The 13,691-nt window shown below is 33.9% G+C and overlaps 2 protein-coding genes across 2 annotated transcripts; one reads left to right on the top strand and one right to left on the bottom strand.

Annotated features, from left to right (window-relative positions):
• The first annotated feature begins 1,197 nt into the window (after positions 1 to 1,197).
• Positions 1,198 to 6,536, top strand: LOC112508768 (4-coumarate--CoA ligase-like 9). The gene is made up of 5 exons (XM_025113512.1): positions 1,198 to 2,217; positions 4,895 to 5,084; positions 5,207 to 5,352; positions 5,422 to 5,489; positions 5,594 to 6,536. The coding sequence occupies exons 1-5, from the start codon at positions 1,198 to 1,200 to the stop codon at positions 5,820 to 5,822; spliced, it is 1,653 nt and encodes a 550-aa protein (XP_024969280.1). The 3' UTR covers positions 5,823 to 6,536.
• Positions 6,537 to 6,645: 109 nt separating this feature from the next.
• Positions 6,646 to 9,223, bottom strand: LOC112508767 (cyclin-dependent kinase G-2-like). Its single transcript, XM_025113511.1, has one exon. It carries the CDS (start codon positions 8,658 to 8,660, stop codon positions 6,789 to 6,791), a length of 1,872 nt encoding a protein of 623 aa, XP_024969279.1. The 5' UTR covers positions 8,661 to 9,223; the 3' UTR covers positions 6,646 to 6,788.
• Positions 9,224 to 13,691: the final 4,468 nt, after the last annotated feature.

The following is a 13,691-nucleotide window of genomic DNA, read 5'->3' as shown; positions in this document are numbered from 1 at the left end:
TATTTTTTTTAAATACTTAATTATTTATGTTTTATTTATATTGCTTGATTATTATTTTGTATATATATATATATATATATAAGACAACCAAAAAAAAGAAAACAAATGATTGTCTATGAGCTAGGGATGTCTTCACTTTGTACATATACATATTTTCATCTCTTATCTCTTTACTTTTTTTTTTATATTATATATTATATAATTATTAAAAAATAACAATAAAAAATTATTGAGACAAAAAAATAATAAAAGAATTCAATATTTATTTATCCAAACATTTATTCTTTAAAAAATAATTTTATTTGGTTGGTTTTTATGTTGTATTCAATAAATGACATAAAAAATTAAACATTTATTTTATATAAATAATGATTAAAAAAGTAATAAAACAGAAATAAAGAAAAAGAATAAAAGAATAACATAACAAAAAAAACTAAAATAAATAATTATAATAAGGTTAAGGGTGGATTCCAAAGGTCAAAAGTATTTGGAGGTCTCAGATTCAAATCCAAATAGGAATAAAAATCTTTTTGTGGCCACGAAGATTCAAATGCGATGAACTCCGGACTATCTGCAAAACAAATGGTCGTCTTGAGATTAGTCGACTTGCATAGCGAGTTGAATATTCAGGTTAATAAAAAAAAGGGTTAAGGATGTAGTTAACCAAAGTTAGGGGTGTCATTATGCCAATAGCCTCCTCCCATTTTTCAACAAAGTATTTATCAAACAATCATTTTTCCCATCATACCAACTACTCAAAAACAAAATATACAACTATCACAAGATAGACTTCTAGCACATGTGGTGTCGTATCGAAAATAACAATTAAGATAAAAAATGTAAGAAGAGATTTCTACTGTAATAAGTTGTATCAGATCAATTCTATAAAAAACTCAATTTATAAGTTTGATCAAAAATATGTTTCTCATCTTAATTCTACTTATTATATCATGCTTTTAATATCAAACATTGAATTAGTTACCAAATATATTTATTTTACTATGTATTTTCGTATCAATTGTTTTCAGTAGCATACGATACATCCATATGTATGTATGTATATATATATATATATATACACGTACGTACATTAATTCTGGGGTCGAAATTTTCCGGTTGAAGTGCACAAATCAAATCTGATTTTCTCTGAACTGCGTATTCTACTGGTTCACTGTAGTCTCTCTCGCCGAGAATTCCATGGCGGATGCGAGCTTTGTGAATCCCCAAAATGGATTTTGTTCAAAGACCAATATCTTTCACAGCCTTCGGTCGTCGGCTCCTCTCCCTCCTCCTTCACAACCCCTCTCCATCACCGACTATACCCTCTACCTCCTTCGATCAAACCCTTCATTCTCACCCTCCACCACTCCGTTCCTTATTGACAGTGCCACCGGCCACCGTCTCTTCTACTCTGACTTCATCCGTCAATTTCAATCTCTCTCCGCCGCTCTCGTAACCAAATTCCCTTCCCTTGCAAAAAACCAAGTCGCCTTGATTGTATCCCCACCGTCCTTTCACATTCCTGTACTCTACTTCTCCCTTCTATCCCTCGGCGTCACCGTCTCCCCCGTTAATCCGATTTCCACCGAATCGGAGTTAGCGGACCTTGTTCGACTCAGTAATCCTGTAATCGCCTTCGCCATTTCCTCCGTCGCTTCTAAACTCCCGTCGTCATTTCCTTTAGGCACAATCATCATCGATTCTCCTCAGTTCCTTTCCATGTTACAAAATCCTCGGTCTAGTTTTGGTTTTCCACAAGTTAAACAATCCGATACGGCCGGAATTCTCTACTCCTCCGGCACAACCGGTAAGATCAAGGGGGTGGAATTATCCCACCGGAATTTCATCGCCATCACATCCGCCTCACACCAAGACAAATTCGCGAAAGACGAGAATGCCCCTCACCCTGTCTCATTGTTTCCTCTGCCATTGTTTCACGTCTTCGGATTCTTCATGTTGATCAGGGCCGCATCATTGGGCGAGACGTTGGTTTTCATGGAGAGGTTTGATTTCGTGAACATGTTGAAGGCGGTGGAGAAGTACAGAGTCACGTACATGCCGGTTTCGCCGCCGCTAGTGGTGGCGTTGGCGAAATCCGACGTTGTCCCTAAATACGACCTGAGTTCACTTCTATTAATCGGCTGTGGTGGTGCTCCGCTCGGAAAAGAAGTCGCCGGAAGCTTCATGGCGAGGTTTCCCCATGTGGAGATCGTTCAGGTATTTACCACCCACGCTCCTATATAGCGCGTCTGCTTATTTACCCCTTGTTATTAATTGACGTCACCGTCAGATAATATTTAAATAAAATAAAATAATTTTTTAAGGTATTTATTTATATTTAAATGGATATATTTATCATTTTCTAGTCAGATGTGAGCATGGGGTTATTGATTATTTCATTAATGTTAACAAATTTTCAAATTTTGGATATTATATGAATATATTTTAATTTAAGAAATTTTAGATTTAAAAAAAATTTACTTACGCACCTCCTCTTTATATTTGGTGATGTTTAAACCTTGACCTGGCCAAAGACTCACATACCGTCAGACCAAGTACCGTTTGGTAGCATATAATGTATTTGTGAGAGATGTTTAACTTAGAATCAATCTTGTGAGTAATTTGTAATAATAGAAGGCCATGATGAGTTTGAGCATATCCAAGATCTTCTTCGTAACATCTCTAATATGGAAAAATAAATTCAAAATGGCCAAAAGAAGAATCAAACTTAATAGTTACTGTATTTTCGAGATTTTAACATTGATTATATATTATTAAAATATTCAAGATATTTAAAGAAACCCATAAAAGCTCATTTTTCTTCCTTTTGAGGATTTTGTTGAAGATGCTCGTTCAACATCCTGACAAACATCCAATGACCATTTGACACCGTGGAAAATGACTTATTTTGCTAAAGGGCTTTTGACCTAACGGTATGTGAGTCATTGGCATCCTAGGAGGTCAAGGGTTCAAATCTCACCAAATGTGAGGAGAGCGTGTGAGTTTATTTGTTCTATTTGTCGTATATAAATATTATATGCTTCAAAAAATGACTGATTTTGATTTTTACATTTTAGCAACCATAAAGATTAGGCTGTGATAAATGAGGATGCGTTTGGTATGTTCATTGGGTGGGACGGGACAAAATAAATAGTCCTATGTTTGGTATGCCTTGGGACAAAAATGAGATGGGACAACATGGGACAAAAGTAAGATTGGTTGGGATTATTCTTGAGTTTTTTTGTTCCATCAAAAAAGGTAGAACAACATGAGACTAAATTTGAGATTACAATATTGTCATCATTATTTGATATCAAAAAACAAACCTAATTTAATTGCATCCTCTTTCTTCTCTTCCATGGCCTCCATTCTCGATTTCAGCCTTCATTCTTTAAATGTTAAACTTTTGACGATAGCGTGACAAATGTTATTTACAATTGTTGTGTTTAAACTTTTTAAATTATGTGCGTATTTAGAATTTGTGGTATGACAAATGTTATTTACATGTGGTTTTGGAATGTTAAAAAAAAATATTGATATCATAAATTAAATAATTTAAATATATTTTTGGTTGATTTGTTGTCATTTATAATCATTATATGATACAAAAATAACATTGAATAACATTTAGAGGCAATATTGTCATTTTAACAGTTTTGTCCAGTTTTATCTTAGACGTACCAAACGTATGACAGACAATTAGTCATGTCCTGTCCCATCCTGTCATGTTCTATTTTGTCTCATCCAGTCTGCGTACCAAACACTACTAGAAAGTACAAGTAAGAGGCTATTTGATTGGTTTTTCATTAAGTCTTGTATGAATAAAGTTGTCTGTGTGGAATAATATGTCTGTATAAATTGAGAAAATTTTTGTTTGGGAGAACTTTTCATAGATGGAAGGAGCATGTATTTTAATTGGGAGGGGTATATTTGAAAAAAACTTGGGTATAAAGCTCCTTCTAAAAGCTTACTGAATAGATCACTTTTTATATCATTATGTCATTACCAACAGTCATATATAGCAGACTAAATAAGCTGTAAGCCTCATTAAACTCATCAACTTGCTAGCAAAAGGGCCCTAACATTGAAAATTAAAGGACTCTTGAAGACAATTGATAGTATGATATTAACCTCTAGAGTTGTTGGTTGCCTATGAATTATGTGTGGTGCTCTAGAGTCCCCGTTGCTAGATAGCTACCAGAAAGTCGCATTTGTGATCTTCTCTCTCTCTCTCTCTTTATATATATATATATATATATATGATATATTATGATAATCGTGAAAACTTTTATTTTAAATGTATTGTTTCACATAATCTTTTTTAACTTTTTTTTACGTGTAACTTTTGTTTCATAAACAAGTTTAAAAGATTCACATTATGAAACAAATATATGTTAATCGATATTCTAAATCTTAGCTTTAGATGAAAAAGAGTCAATGTGAAATAACCTGGTTCATCTTTGTGAGTTTTGGATCGTGAGTTCTTGCATACCCTGTTCGTCTTTGGTAAGTTTTGGATCGTGACTTACCTGTCACTTGGGTATCACGGGATGAATGACCCTTTTCCCAAAAAAAATTAAAGAAAAACTTGATATTCACGATTGTGTTTTCTTAAATATCCTCTAATTATTGTGTTGGACATAATTGTGATATTGCTTTGAAATCTTTATTGTCATACTATGAATTGATTTTGATTAGAGCCTAAGAATCTCTCCTTGGCCTCTTCAAAACTCATGCACAATTAATAGTTGGAACTTAGTAAAAGATTTAATGTGAGATACAAAGCATGATGAAGAACATAAAACACAAATGGTATATACTTTTAAGGGTCTTGTATGCTTCTATAGATAATCTTGAAATGAAATGAATACTGATTTTCTTGTATATCTTTAAGGGATATGGTATGACTGAGACTGGAGGAGGGATTACAGGAATGATTGGGCCGGATGAGTGTCAACGTTATGGATCTGCTGGTCGTTTATCCGCCAATGTAGAAGCTAAGATAGTTGATCCAGAAACTGGTGAGGCTTTATCTCCAATGCAACAAGGAGAACTGTGGCTACGAGGGCCCATGATCATGAAAGGTGATGCATCTTCCTCTTCTATTTGGTTGGTTTCTCAAGCGTCATACTTATAAAATTAAACGAACCCAGTAAATTCCACATCGGGTAAGATTGGTATAGCTGACGAGAGGGAAATGGAACAGGTTATGTTGAAGATAAGGAAGCAACTGGTGCAACTTTGGACTCCGAGGGGTGGTTAAAGACTGGTGATCTTTGTTATTTTGATTCGGATGGTTTTCTCTATGTCGTCGATCGATTAAAAGAACTAATCAAGTACAAAGCTTATCAGGTGATGATGATTGTGCTTCCAACTTTCTTGTTTTCTAAGCAGCATCTGCTGAAACGAAAAACGTTGCAGGTTGCACCAGCTGAATTGGAGCGTTACCTTCAATCAATTCCACAAGTTGCAGATGCTGCTGTGATTCCGTAAGAGTAGTAAATATGTTGATTATATTATGGTTTGGAAGACAATGCGTAAAATATGTTGATTATATTATGGTTTGGAAGACAATGTAACATGTAAAAAGCAGGTATCCAGATGAAGCAGCAGGGCAGATTCCGATGGCGTATGTAGTGAGAAGAGATGGAAGCAAAATCAAGGAGGCCGAAATAATGGAGATAATAGCAAAACAGGTATCACCGTACAAGAAGATCAGAAGAGTTGCATTTATAAAGGCAATTCCAAAAACAGCAGCAGGAAAGATATTGAGAAAGGAGTTGGTTAAGCATGCTGCTGCTGCTTCTGCTAACAAACTCTAAAGCTTATACTACTGATGCTTTCAAAATCCATTTTCTTTATTTCAGAAAAACAATAAATACATTATATAATTTTTGTAGATTACCAGAGCCATCAATTTTCAGTTATTTGTCTTTTTTACTTGTTAAATTTAGTGCTCGGATTTCTTAATTTTAAATGACCATTTTACCCCCTTTGTCTCTCTGAAATAAACAACTGTTTGCTAAAGGTTTTGAATATATGAAATTTTAAGCACAGAGTTTGGTCAATTGTGATTTTTTTTTTTTTTGAGTTCTTGAAATGTTCCAAAAATCTTCTTTAAACTGGAAACTACAGATAGAACTCCAAGAACCAAGGCAAGATTTTGAGAATGAAATTAGTAACAGGAAGAATAATCCATAGATGTTATCTCATTAAGCTGTTACAGAACAGGCCCAGACCCTTAGTATCGATTCCTGAAAACATAGATGTTATACAGCTCATTAAGCTGTTACAGAACAGGCCCAGACCCTTAGTATCGATTCCTGAAAAGATATTTTTACATGTAAAAATTAAGTTTCCATTTGTTGTTTGAAGGTCGATCAAGATATATTAAAAAATAAGATACAATACGAGCTCAAACAACTTTCATGGAGCACAAAAAACATAACCCTCAAAAATGAAAAACCAATCACAGCCAAAACTACTCACACGTGTGCTCGAATCGAAACATGCATCTAGCTTTTGGAACCTCAAATCAAAGAGAGAAAATAGCAGCAAAACACAATGAGACGGACAGAGACCAAGTTTCCAAAAAAAAAAACATTTTGCAGATGAGATCTAAAAAAATATTACCAATCGTTGTATGCTGCAAACATTTGCACAGATGAAATTGAACCCACAGTCTAATGCTTGTAACATCAAGTTTTTAGTGTCATTTGAATAACAAAAGTGCATTATCAAGATCACAAAATTTATATATGTTTTCAACCCCAAACACTTGGTCAGATTTATCTACAGATCCTCACATTTTCCGCAGGGAGAGGAGACTCACGGAACCATCCATGATTAAGGGCTTCCTCTGCGGTTATCCTCTTCTTTGGATCATATGTCAAAAGCTTGTTCAACAAATCAAATCCCAGCTCTGTTAGAACCGGCGACCCTGTAAATGTAGCCACAGGAAACCTTTTCCGCAAATTATTATCCGCCTGCTTCACAAAGTTGGGTTTCACTCCTGGCAGCTTCAAATACCCAGGCCATATTGTCTCGTTCGGTGTCCCTAAAGTTCTGAAAATCTTGTTAATCTGCTCAAGTTCCCTGTTACCATCGAAGAGCGGTTTCTTCGCCAGCAACTCCGCCATTATACAACCCACCGACCACATATCAATGGCAGTTGTATAATTTTTCATCCCCAGAAGAACTTCAGGCGCTCTGTACCAAAGAGTCACCACCAAGGAAGTATACGGCTTTATAGGACTCCCATACCGCCTTGACATCCCAAAGTCGCAGATCTTTAACTCACCTTTGTTGTTCAAGAGCAAGTTTGATGTCTTCAAATCCCTGTGAATCACCCAGTTATCATGAAGAAAAGACAGCCCCTCCAGGAGTTGCAGCATAAGGCATTTAACCTCGCTCTGACTAAATGGCTGCTTCATTCGCTCCATGTATCCTTTGAGTTCGTGATCAATGTATTCCATAACCATATAAACGCCATCAAAGTCATCCATAACAACTTCCTTGACTTCCACAATGGATGGGTGTTGTAAAGACCCAAGAATGTTGATCTCCCTCAAAGCTGTCACAGGGAAACCTTCTCTCTCCTTTCCCATCTTCACCTTCTTCAATGCCACAATATCTCCGGTTTTCTTATCTCTAGCTTTGTAAACAACACCATAGGTGCCTTCACTAATCTTACCAAGTCTTTCATACTCGAACACATTTCTACAGCTTGGCATCAGGCCTAACCCAATGCATCTTGGGACATCAGTTACGTGGCATTCATCGTCATCACCCTCTGAACTTACATAACCCATGCTGGAAGCCTTGTCATCAAACTTCCTCGACTGCTCATCTTCACTGGCTTGAGCTAAAAAAGGGTCAATTTCAGTAGACAAAGATGAGACCTCTTCCATCCCTTCAAAGCCTTTTCGCTTGAACTCCCCACTTTCAGGACTGGAATTGTTGATTTCTGATGCCATTCTTGGTGAATCATTAAATGCCCATTTTGATTTGGACAAGTTCCGTTCCTCCATGTACTCTCCATCTTCGTTCTCAAGCTCCTGATCACACTCTTCATGCGTGCTTGTAGCCAACGAGCACGATACTCCCAGCCCATCAGAGACATTAGACACAAGAGACTCGACAGGAGAAATTTGCAACTCGCTGTCAGCATCAATGGAACATCGTTCAATCTTCCCATCTTTGACAGCTTGCAACTTCACAAAATCTTTCAATGGCTTGGGTGAGGAAGATCGACTAAGGACAGAACTGGTAGATATAATTCTGTTCTTAGAGGAGATCTTCACCTGCTTATCAACTCTATCCCACACAATAGGGGAAAACTTCCTTTTCTTGGTAGAGACTGACCTCGACTCATTTTCAGAAACAAACTCTTCATTGTTTCTGTCTTGCAAGTCATGATCAATTGGGAGCACAGACCATCTAACACCGTTTGCCTCCCAACACGACCTGCCAAGATCACCATCAACGTCTCTGTTCGTTCTATGATCATTGGTTCTGCCACCTGAACTAATAGCGTTTTTAGGTAAATCAAGACCACTAGCAGAAGTTCTCTGATTGTACCGAATTTTATAAGAGGGGTTTTCTTCCTCGGAATGATTCGAGTATCTTTTCCTCGAGATGTTCTGTCGTCCTGCCGCCATAATTAGTAACACCAACAACTGATTTTCAGCAACCAACAATCCAATCCAAATAACAGAGCAAAAGAGATAAAAGAAGACGAAACCCTAACGACGACCTAGAAGGAACCCCAATTACAACCTAGGACCCTAAAAAATCAACAAGTTCAATCGCTTTTCTTTTAAAAACACATACAACAGAAGCTTTGTAATATAAAACCCTAATTCACACGCCCAAACGAAATCCCGCCGTAAAGCAACAAGATATTTTCCGATTCAATACAGAAAAAAAACAATATGGAAACTATGAATATTGCAGGATCGGTCAATTGATTATGCGATATTTGAAATTAAACAGTCAATCGGAGACGATCTTCGTTCTTTCGAACCTCAAATTAGAAAATTCTTTTTTTCAGGCCGATAATCTCAAAGGCGATGATAGTTCTTACCGGAAGACGAATCTTCAAAGTCCGATGAACTACGATGGCGGTTCAAAGAAATCTACGACGGATCTTGATCAAGATCCAAACAGGCTCGCAACCTTATACTTCAACGACGGCCGCCCCAGATCTATTTCTTTCTTTGCCCTAAAAAAATCTCGCTTAACGATATAGATATAAAAGGGGTGAAAGGCGCGTTTGAGAAAGAGTGTGGCGGCGACCTACAAATCTACAATACAAGTTTCCTCTTATTGGGCTTCTGGGTTGGGCCTTCTATTAGCTTTTGGGTTTTTGTTATTATCAATATGGGCTTTTGGGCTTTTAGTATTGGGCTCAGTTTGGGCCTACCATCGGTGTTTTTCGTTTTCTATTTTAACTTTGAGTAAATTACAAATTTCGTCCCTGAGGTAATATCAACATTTGGATTGAGTCCCCGAAACAAAATTATTATATGTATGGTCACGGTGGTTTCACTTTTGTTACGGATTGGTTCCCTTGCTCTAACAAACTTAATCTTAGCTCAGTTAAACCAAGGGTATTTATACCATTTTTACTTTTTTATTCGAGAAAATAAATATATAATTTCTATAAAACATATCTATATCTATACTATATTATAAAGCATTTGACAAAAAAACCTCTTAAAATCATTCTTTATGCATGAAATACTGCGTATTAATGTATATTACTTAAAATTTAATATTACAAGTAAATTGTGTGTAACTACAATCTATTAAAGCTCCATTTTAAATTCATATAACTAACTGCATATAAACATAATCAAATACAAAATAAACATCTCATTTTAAATATATAAAATCTAAAATATAATTAGGATAATTCATTGAGTTCTAACAGAATCATTATCTTTATAAAAAATTTATTGTTAAACCAAAAATAAATTACTTCACCATTGATCTAAATTAAATTATAAAAAATTGAATTAAATAAATTGTAAAAAAACAAAAAACTTTTAAATTGTTGATTTAATATTAATATCGATATACTTTTTCAAATTTTTATGATGCCTTCAAATTTATTTTCATTCAAAAATTAAAAATATTATATTTCTCAAAACCATATAAACCATATTATACCAATAAATACAAAAAAATAAAACGTAACATCAAAATGAAGATATATCTCGCTACATCGTGCGAGTACCTTTATAGTATTATAAAACATTTGACAAAAACTCTTAAAAACCACTTTTTATGCATAAACTATTGTTTATTAATACATGTTACTTAAAACTCAAGATTACAAGTAGATTGTGCATAAGTACAACTTATTAAAGCTCCATATATGAATTTGTGTAACTAACTGCAAATAAACATAATCAAATACAAGATAAACATCTCATTTTGAATATAAAAAATCTAAAATATAATTAGGATAATCATTGAGTTATAACATAATACTTAATTATTATCTTTATAAAATGTTATATTATTAAACCAAAAATAAATTATTTCGTTATTAAACTTAAATTAAATTACAATCAAAAAATAAATTAAAGAAAATTACATAAAAATGAGAACTTTTAAAAACACATAAAATCGTATTGTAACATCGACAGAGACAAAAAAATAAAATAAAAGTCTGAAAGACTAAATATCAGAGCATGCTTTGTTTAAACTTTAAAGTACACATTTGAACGTCTTCGGCAGGAAGGGGTGGTGTGGAATGGCGATTAACTACTTTTCTACCATACACATCAAAACTAAGGGGGCGTTTGGTTCGTATAATGGAATTTGATGGAATTGGAATTCATCAAATGAATTTGACTTTGAGGGAATGGAATGGAATCTGATGGAATTTGACCATGCCTTGTGACTGCGTTTGGTTGCATGGAATTGGATTAGGGAAGGAATCTGTAGGAAAGGAATTGAAATCCTAACATATTGTCATGGAATTGTAAAATCTGTACGTGAAGGAATCGACTGGAATTGAAAGGATTCCATAGTCTTATTCCATGAACCAAACACTCTATTTGGAATTTGGTCAAAGGATTGGACATTCCAATTCCTTTTAATTCCTTTCGATCCCCATGGTCCAAACAGTCCCTAAAGGTTAAATCAAGCTTTACATTGTAAAAGTGTTCCAACCAGTCGTATCGTTGTATACCAACATCATCGATATAGGCTTCTATTTTAAATATTAATATTTTATGTTAAAATATACCCAATAACATGATATACGAGTGGTGCAAAAAGCATGAAGAAATATGAGTAACGGAGCTGAAACCAATACGAATCCCGTTGTTCCAGCCATAACAAGCAACTAGGGTTTCGAGTCCCGACCTATCCATTCCGTTGCACTCTAAATTGCGAAATAGTCTCGTTTGAGTTTGGATATTCACTTTTTGCCACAATCTTAATTTTCGATGTTTTTGAAAAGTTTCGGATTTACGCTTTACGAATACACCTTAAAGTTTATAGGACGAAAATGGTATTTCAGAGATTATTTTTAATATTAAATTATCGTATTCTTGGTTGTTGGTATGTTCAGGAAATAAATGTTTAGCTTTTATAGAAAAATATAAAGTCATTTGTTGACCATTATTTTGTATTTTATGACATTTTACCCCCAATTTTGACTATCTATAAATTATATTTTGACCAATATGAGAAGTATATTATAGTTGTATACAATATAAAATACACATTTTTATGTAAATATGAGGACAAATTGCATGAAAAGTAACGTATTTTAACTTAATTGTTATTTTGGGTAACGTACTTTCAAAACTTTCATTTTGGTACCTAAGATGTAAAGTTTTAAACATTTAAGTACCCGAGTAACCGGTTGAAACATTAACTGGTTACCATGCTGATGTAGCGAGTGATGAAATGAAATTGGGTTGAATAGCAAATAATACTAAGTTGGAAACCATATCACTAGCCACATCAGCATGGTAACTGATTAATGCTTCAACCGGTTACTCGGGTACTTAAATGTTTAAAACTTTACATTTTAGGTACCAAAATGAAAGTTTTGAAAGTATGTTACCCAAAATAAGAATTAAGTTAAAGTACGTTACTTTTTCATGCAATTTGCCTTAAAGAAAAGAAAATCAGTGGATTTATGAAAAAATATAAAATCACAATAAAATTAAAAAAATAATATTATTACCAACATTTATTTTTAAAATATTATATTTTCTTAGATATTTAAGAAAAATAAAATCAGTGGATTTACGAAAAAAAGAAAATCAGACTGATAAAGGAAAAGACTGAAGACTTTCATCGTAGTTAGCAAAAGTGTAATTATATCTGACGACTTTCATTACAGTTAGCTTTATCTGGTTATTAATCTATATTACCTTATAAACCAGAATTATTAAAAGTCTTAAAAACAATTTTTAACGCACAAAGTACTATACATTTATGCATAAAGTCTTAAAAGTCTTAAAACAACTCATAATGCATTAAGGACTACTACTTTATGCATTTAGTCTTAAAATCTTTCAATTTACAATTAAAATAACATATAGTACAAGTTACCAATGCATATTATTATCTTCTCTTTTCATGTTCTCAAGATATTTTTGACACATTTCACTCATGTTTTCACCCTCTAATACCTCTATGTCTTCTACCCATCCCCCAATGTAATATTCAAACTAATATTCACCATGAGTTATTAAAAGTTCTCTTATTCATCTCTCATTCAATTGCTCTAGAACTCTCGGTCTTGCTCTTGATCTTTTGATTTTTTTGTTATTTATGTAAATCGAACACATTCGTAAAGTCGTTTAAATATGTTGGATTTTAAATATACTAGTTGTGTACAAGCGCAATGCGGCGGGAGCCATGAATTTTAACGACTTTGAAGTTTCACTGGTTTTATTAGAGAAGATTTAACGATAATATAAGTTACACTTGGTCTTTACATATTAATACAATTTGAATAAAATAAGAGTTATGGTTCCAATTACAGTCTATCGATGAAAAAAATTGTATAACAGTTTAAAATCCAATATATTTAAAATCCAACATATTTAAATGACTCCACAAATGTGTTCAATTTACAACAAGAGCAAAGAATCAGGAGATCGAGAGCGAGACCGAGAGTTTTAGAGCAATTAAATAGGAGATGAATAAGAGAACTTTTAAAAACACATGGTGAATATTAATTTGAATCTCACCTTGGAGGATTAGGAGAAGACATAGAGGTATGAGAGGATGAATGAATGAGTGAAATGTGTCAAAAGTATCTTGAAAACATGAAAAGAAAATGTAATAATGTGCATAAAGTAGTAGTACTTAATGCATTATAAGTTATTTTTAAGACTTTTAAAAATCCTGGTCGATTTTTTTATTTCTCTTGTATCAAAACAACCCAATATATCGATATGAAGTTAGAATCGAAGGAATATGACAGAGAAAATCTTTAGTTGGAATCCATTTCTTATTTCTCTCAAAGCACTAACGTTGCTTTTAATTTCAGCATCACCGTCGTCGTCATGTCTCAATACCATCTCATCATGTCGTCATCGTCATTTAGGAGAACATATTTCATCACCATGTATTTCTCTCTCAATATTTTTCCTTATCATTGTCAAAGGTAGGAGTGTGTAGAAAATCACTCGATCCAATTTAAACCGACTGGC

The sequence above is a fragment of the Cynara cardunculus genome (genome assembly GCF_001531365.2).
Source record: "Cynara cardunculus var. scolymus isolate 2C chromosome LG 3, CcrdV1, whole genome shotgun sequence".
NCBI classification, from domain to species: domain Eukaryota; kingdom Viridiplantae; phylum Streptophyta; class Magnoliopsida; order Asterales; family Asteraceae; genus Cynara; species Cynara cardunculus.
The sequence above is the reverse complement of the archived record's forward strand: the minus strand, read 5'-3'. Positions and strand labels throughout refer to the sequence as shown.

Bases quoted from the DNA above. Each gene is read 5' to 3' on its own strand.
- LOC112508768 (XM_025113512.1), top strand. From the start codon at position 1,198: ATGGCGGATGCGAGCTTTGTGAATCCCCAAAATGGATTTTGTTCAAAG. The intron at 2,218-4,894 runs GTATTTACCACC...TATATCTTTAAG, and splicing joins CCCATGTGGAGATCGTTCAG to GGATATGGTATGACTGAGAC. The intron at 5,490-5,593 runs GTAAGAGTAGTA...TGTAAAAAGCAG, and splicing joins GCAGATGCTGCTGTGATTCC to GTATCCAGATGAAGCAGCAG.
- LOC112508767 (XM_025113511.1), bottom strand. From the start codon at position 8,660: ATGGCGGCAGGACGACAGAACATCTCGAGGAAAAGATACTCGAATCAT.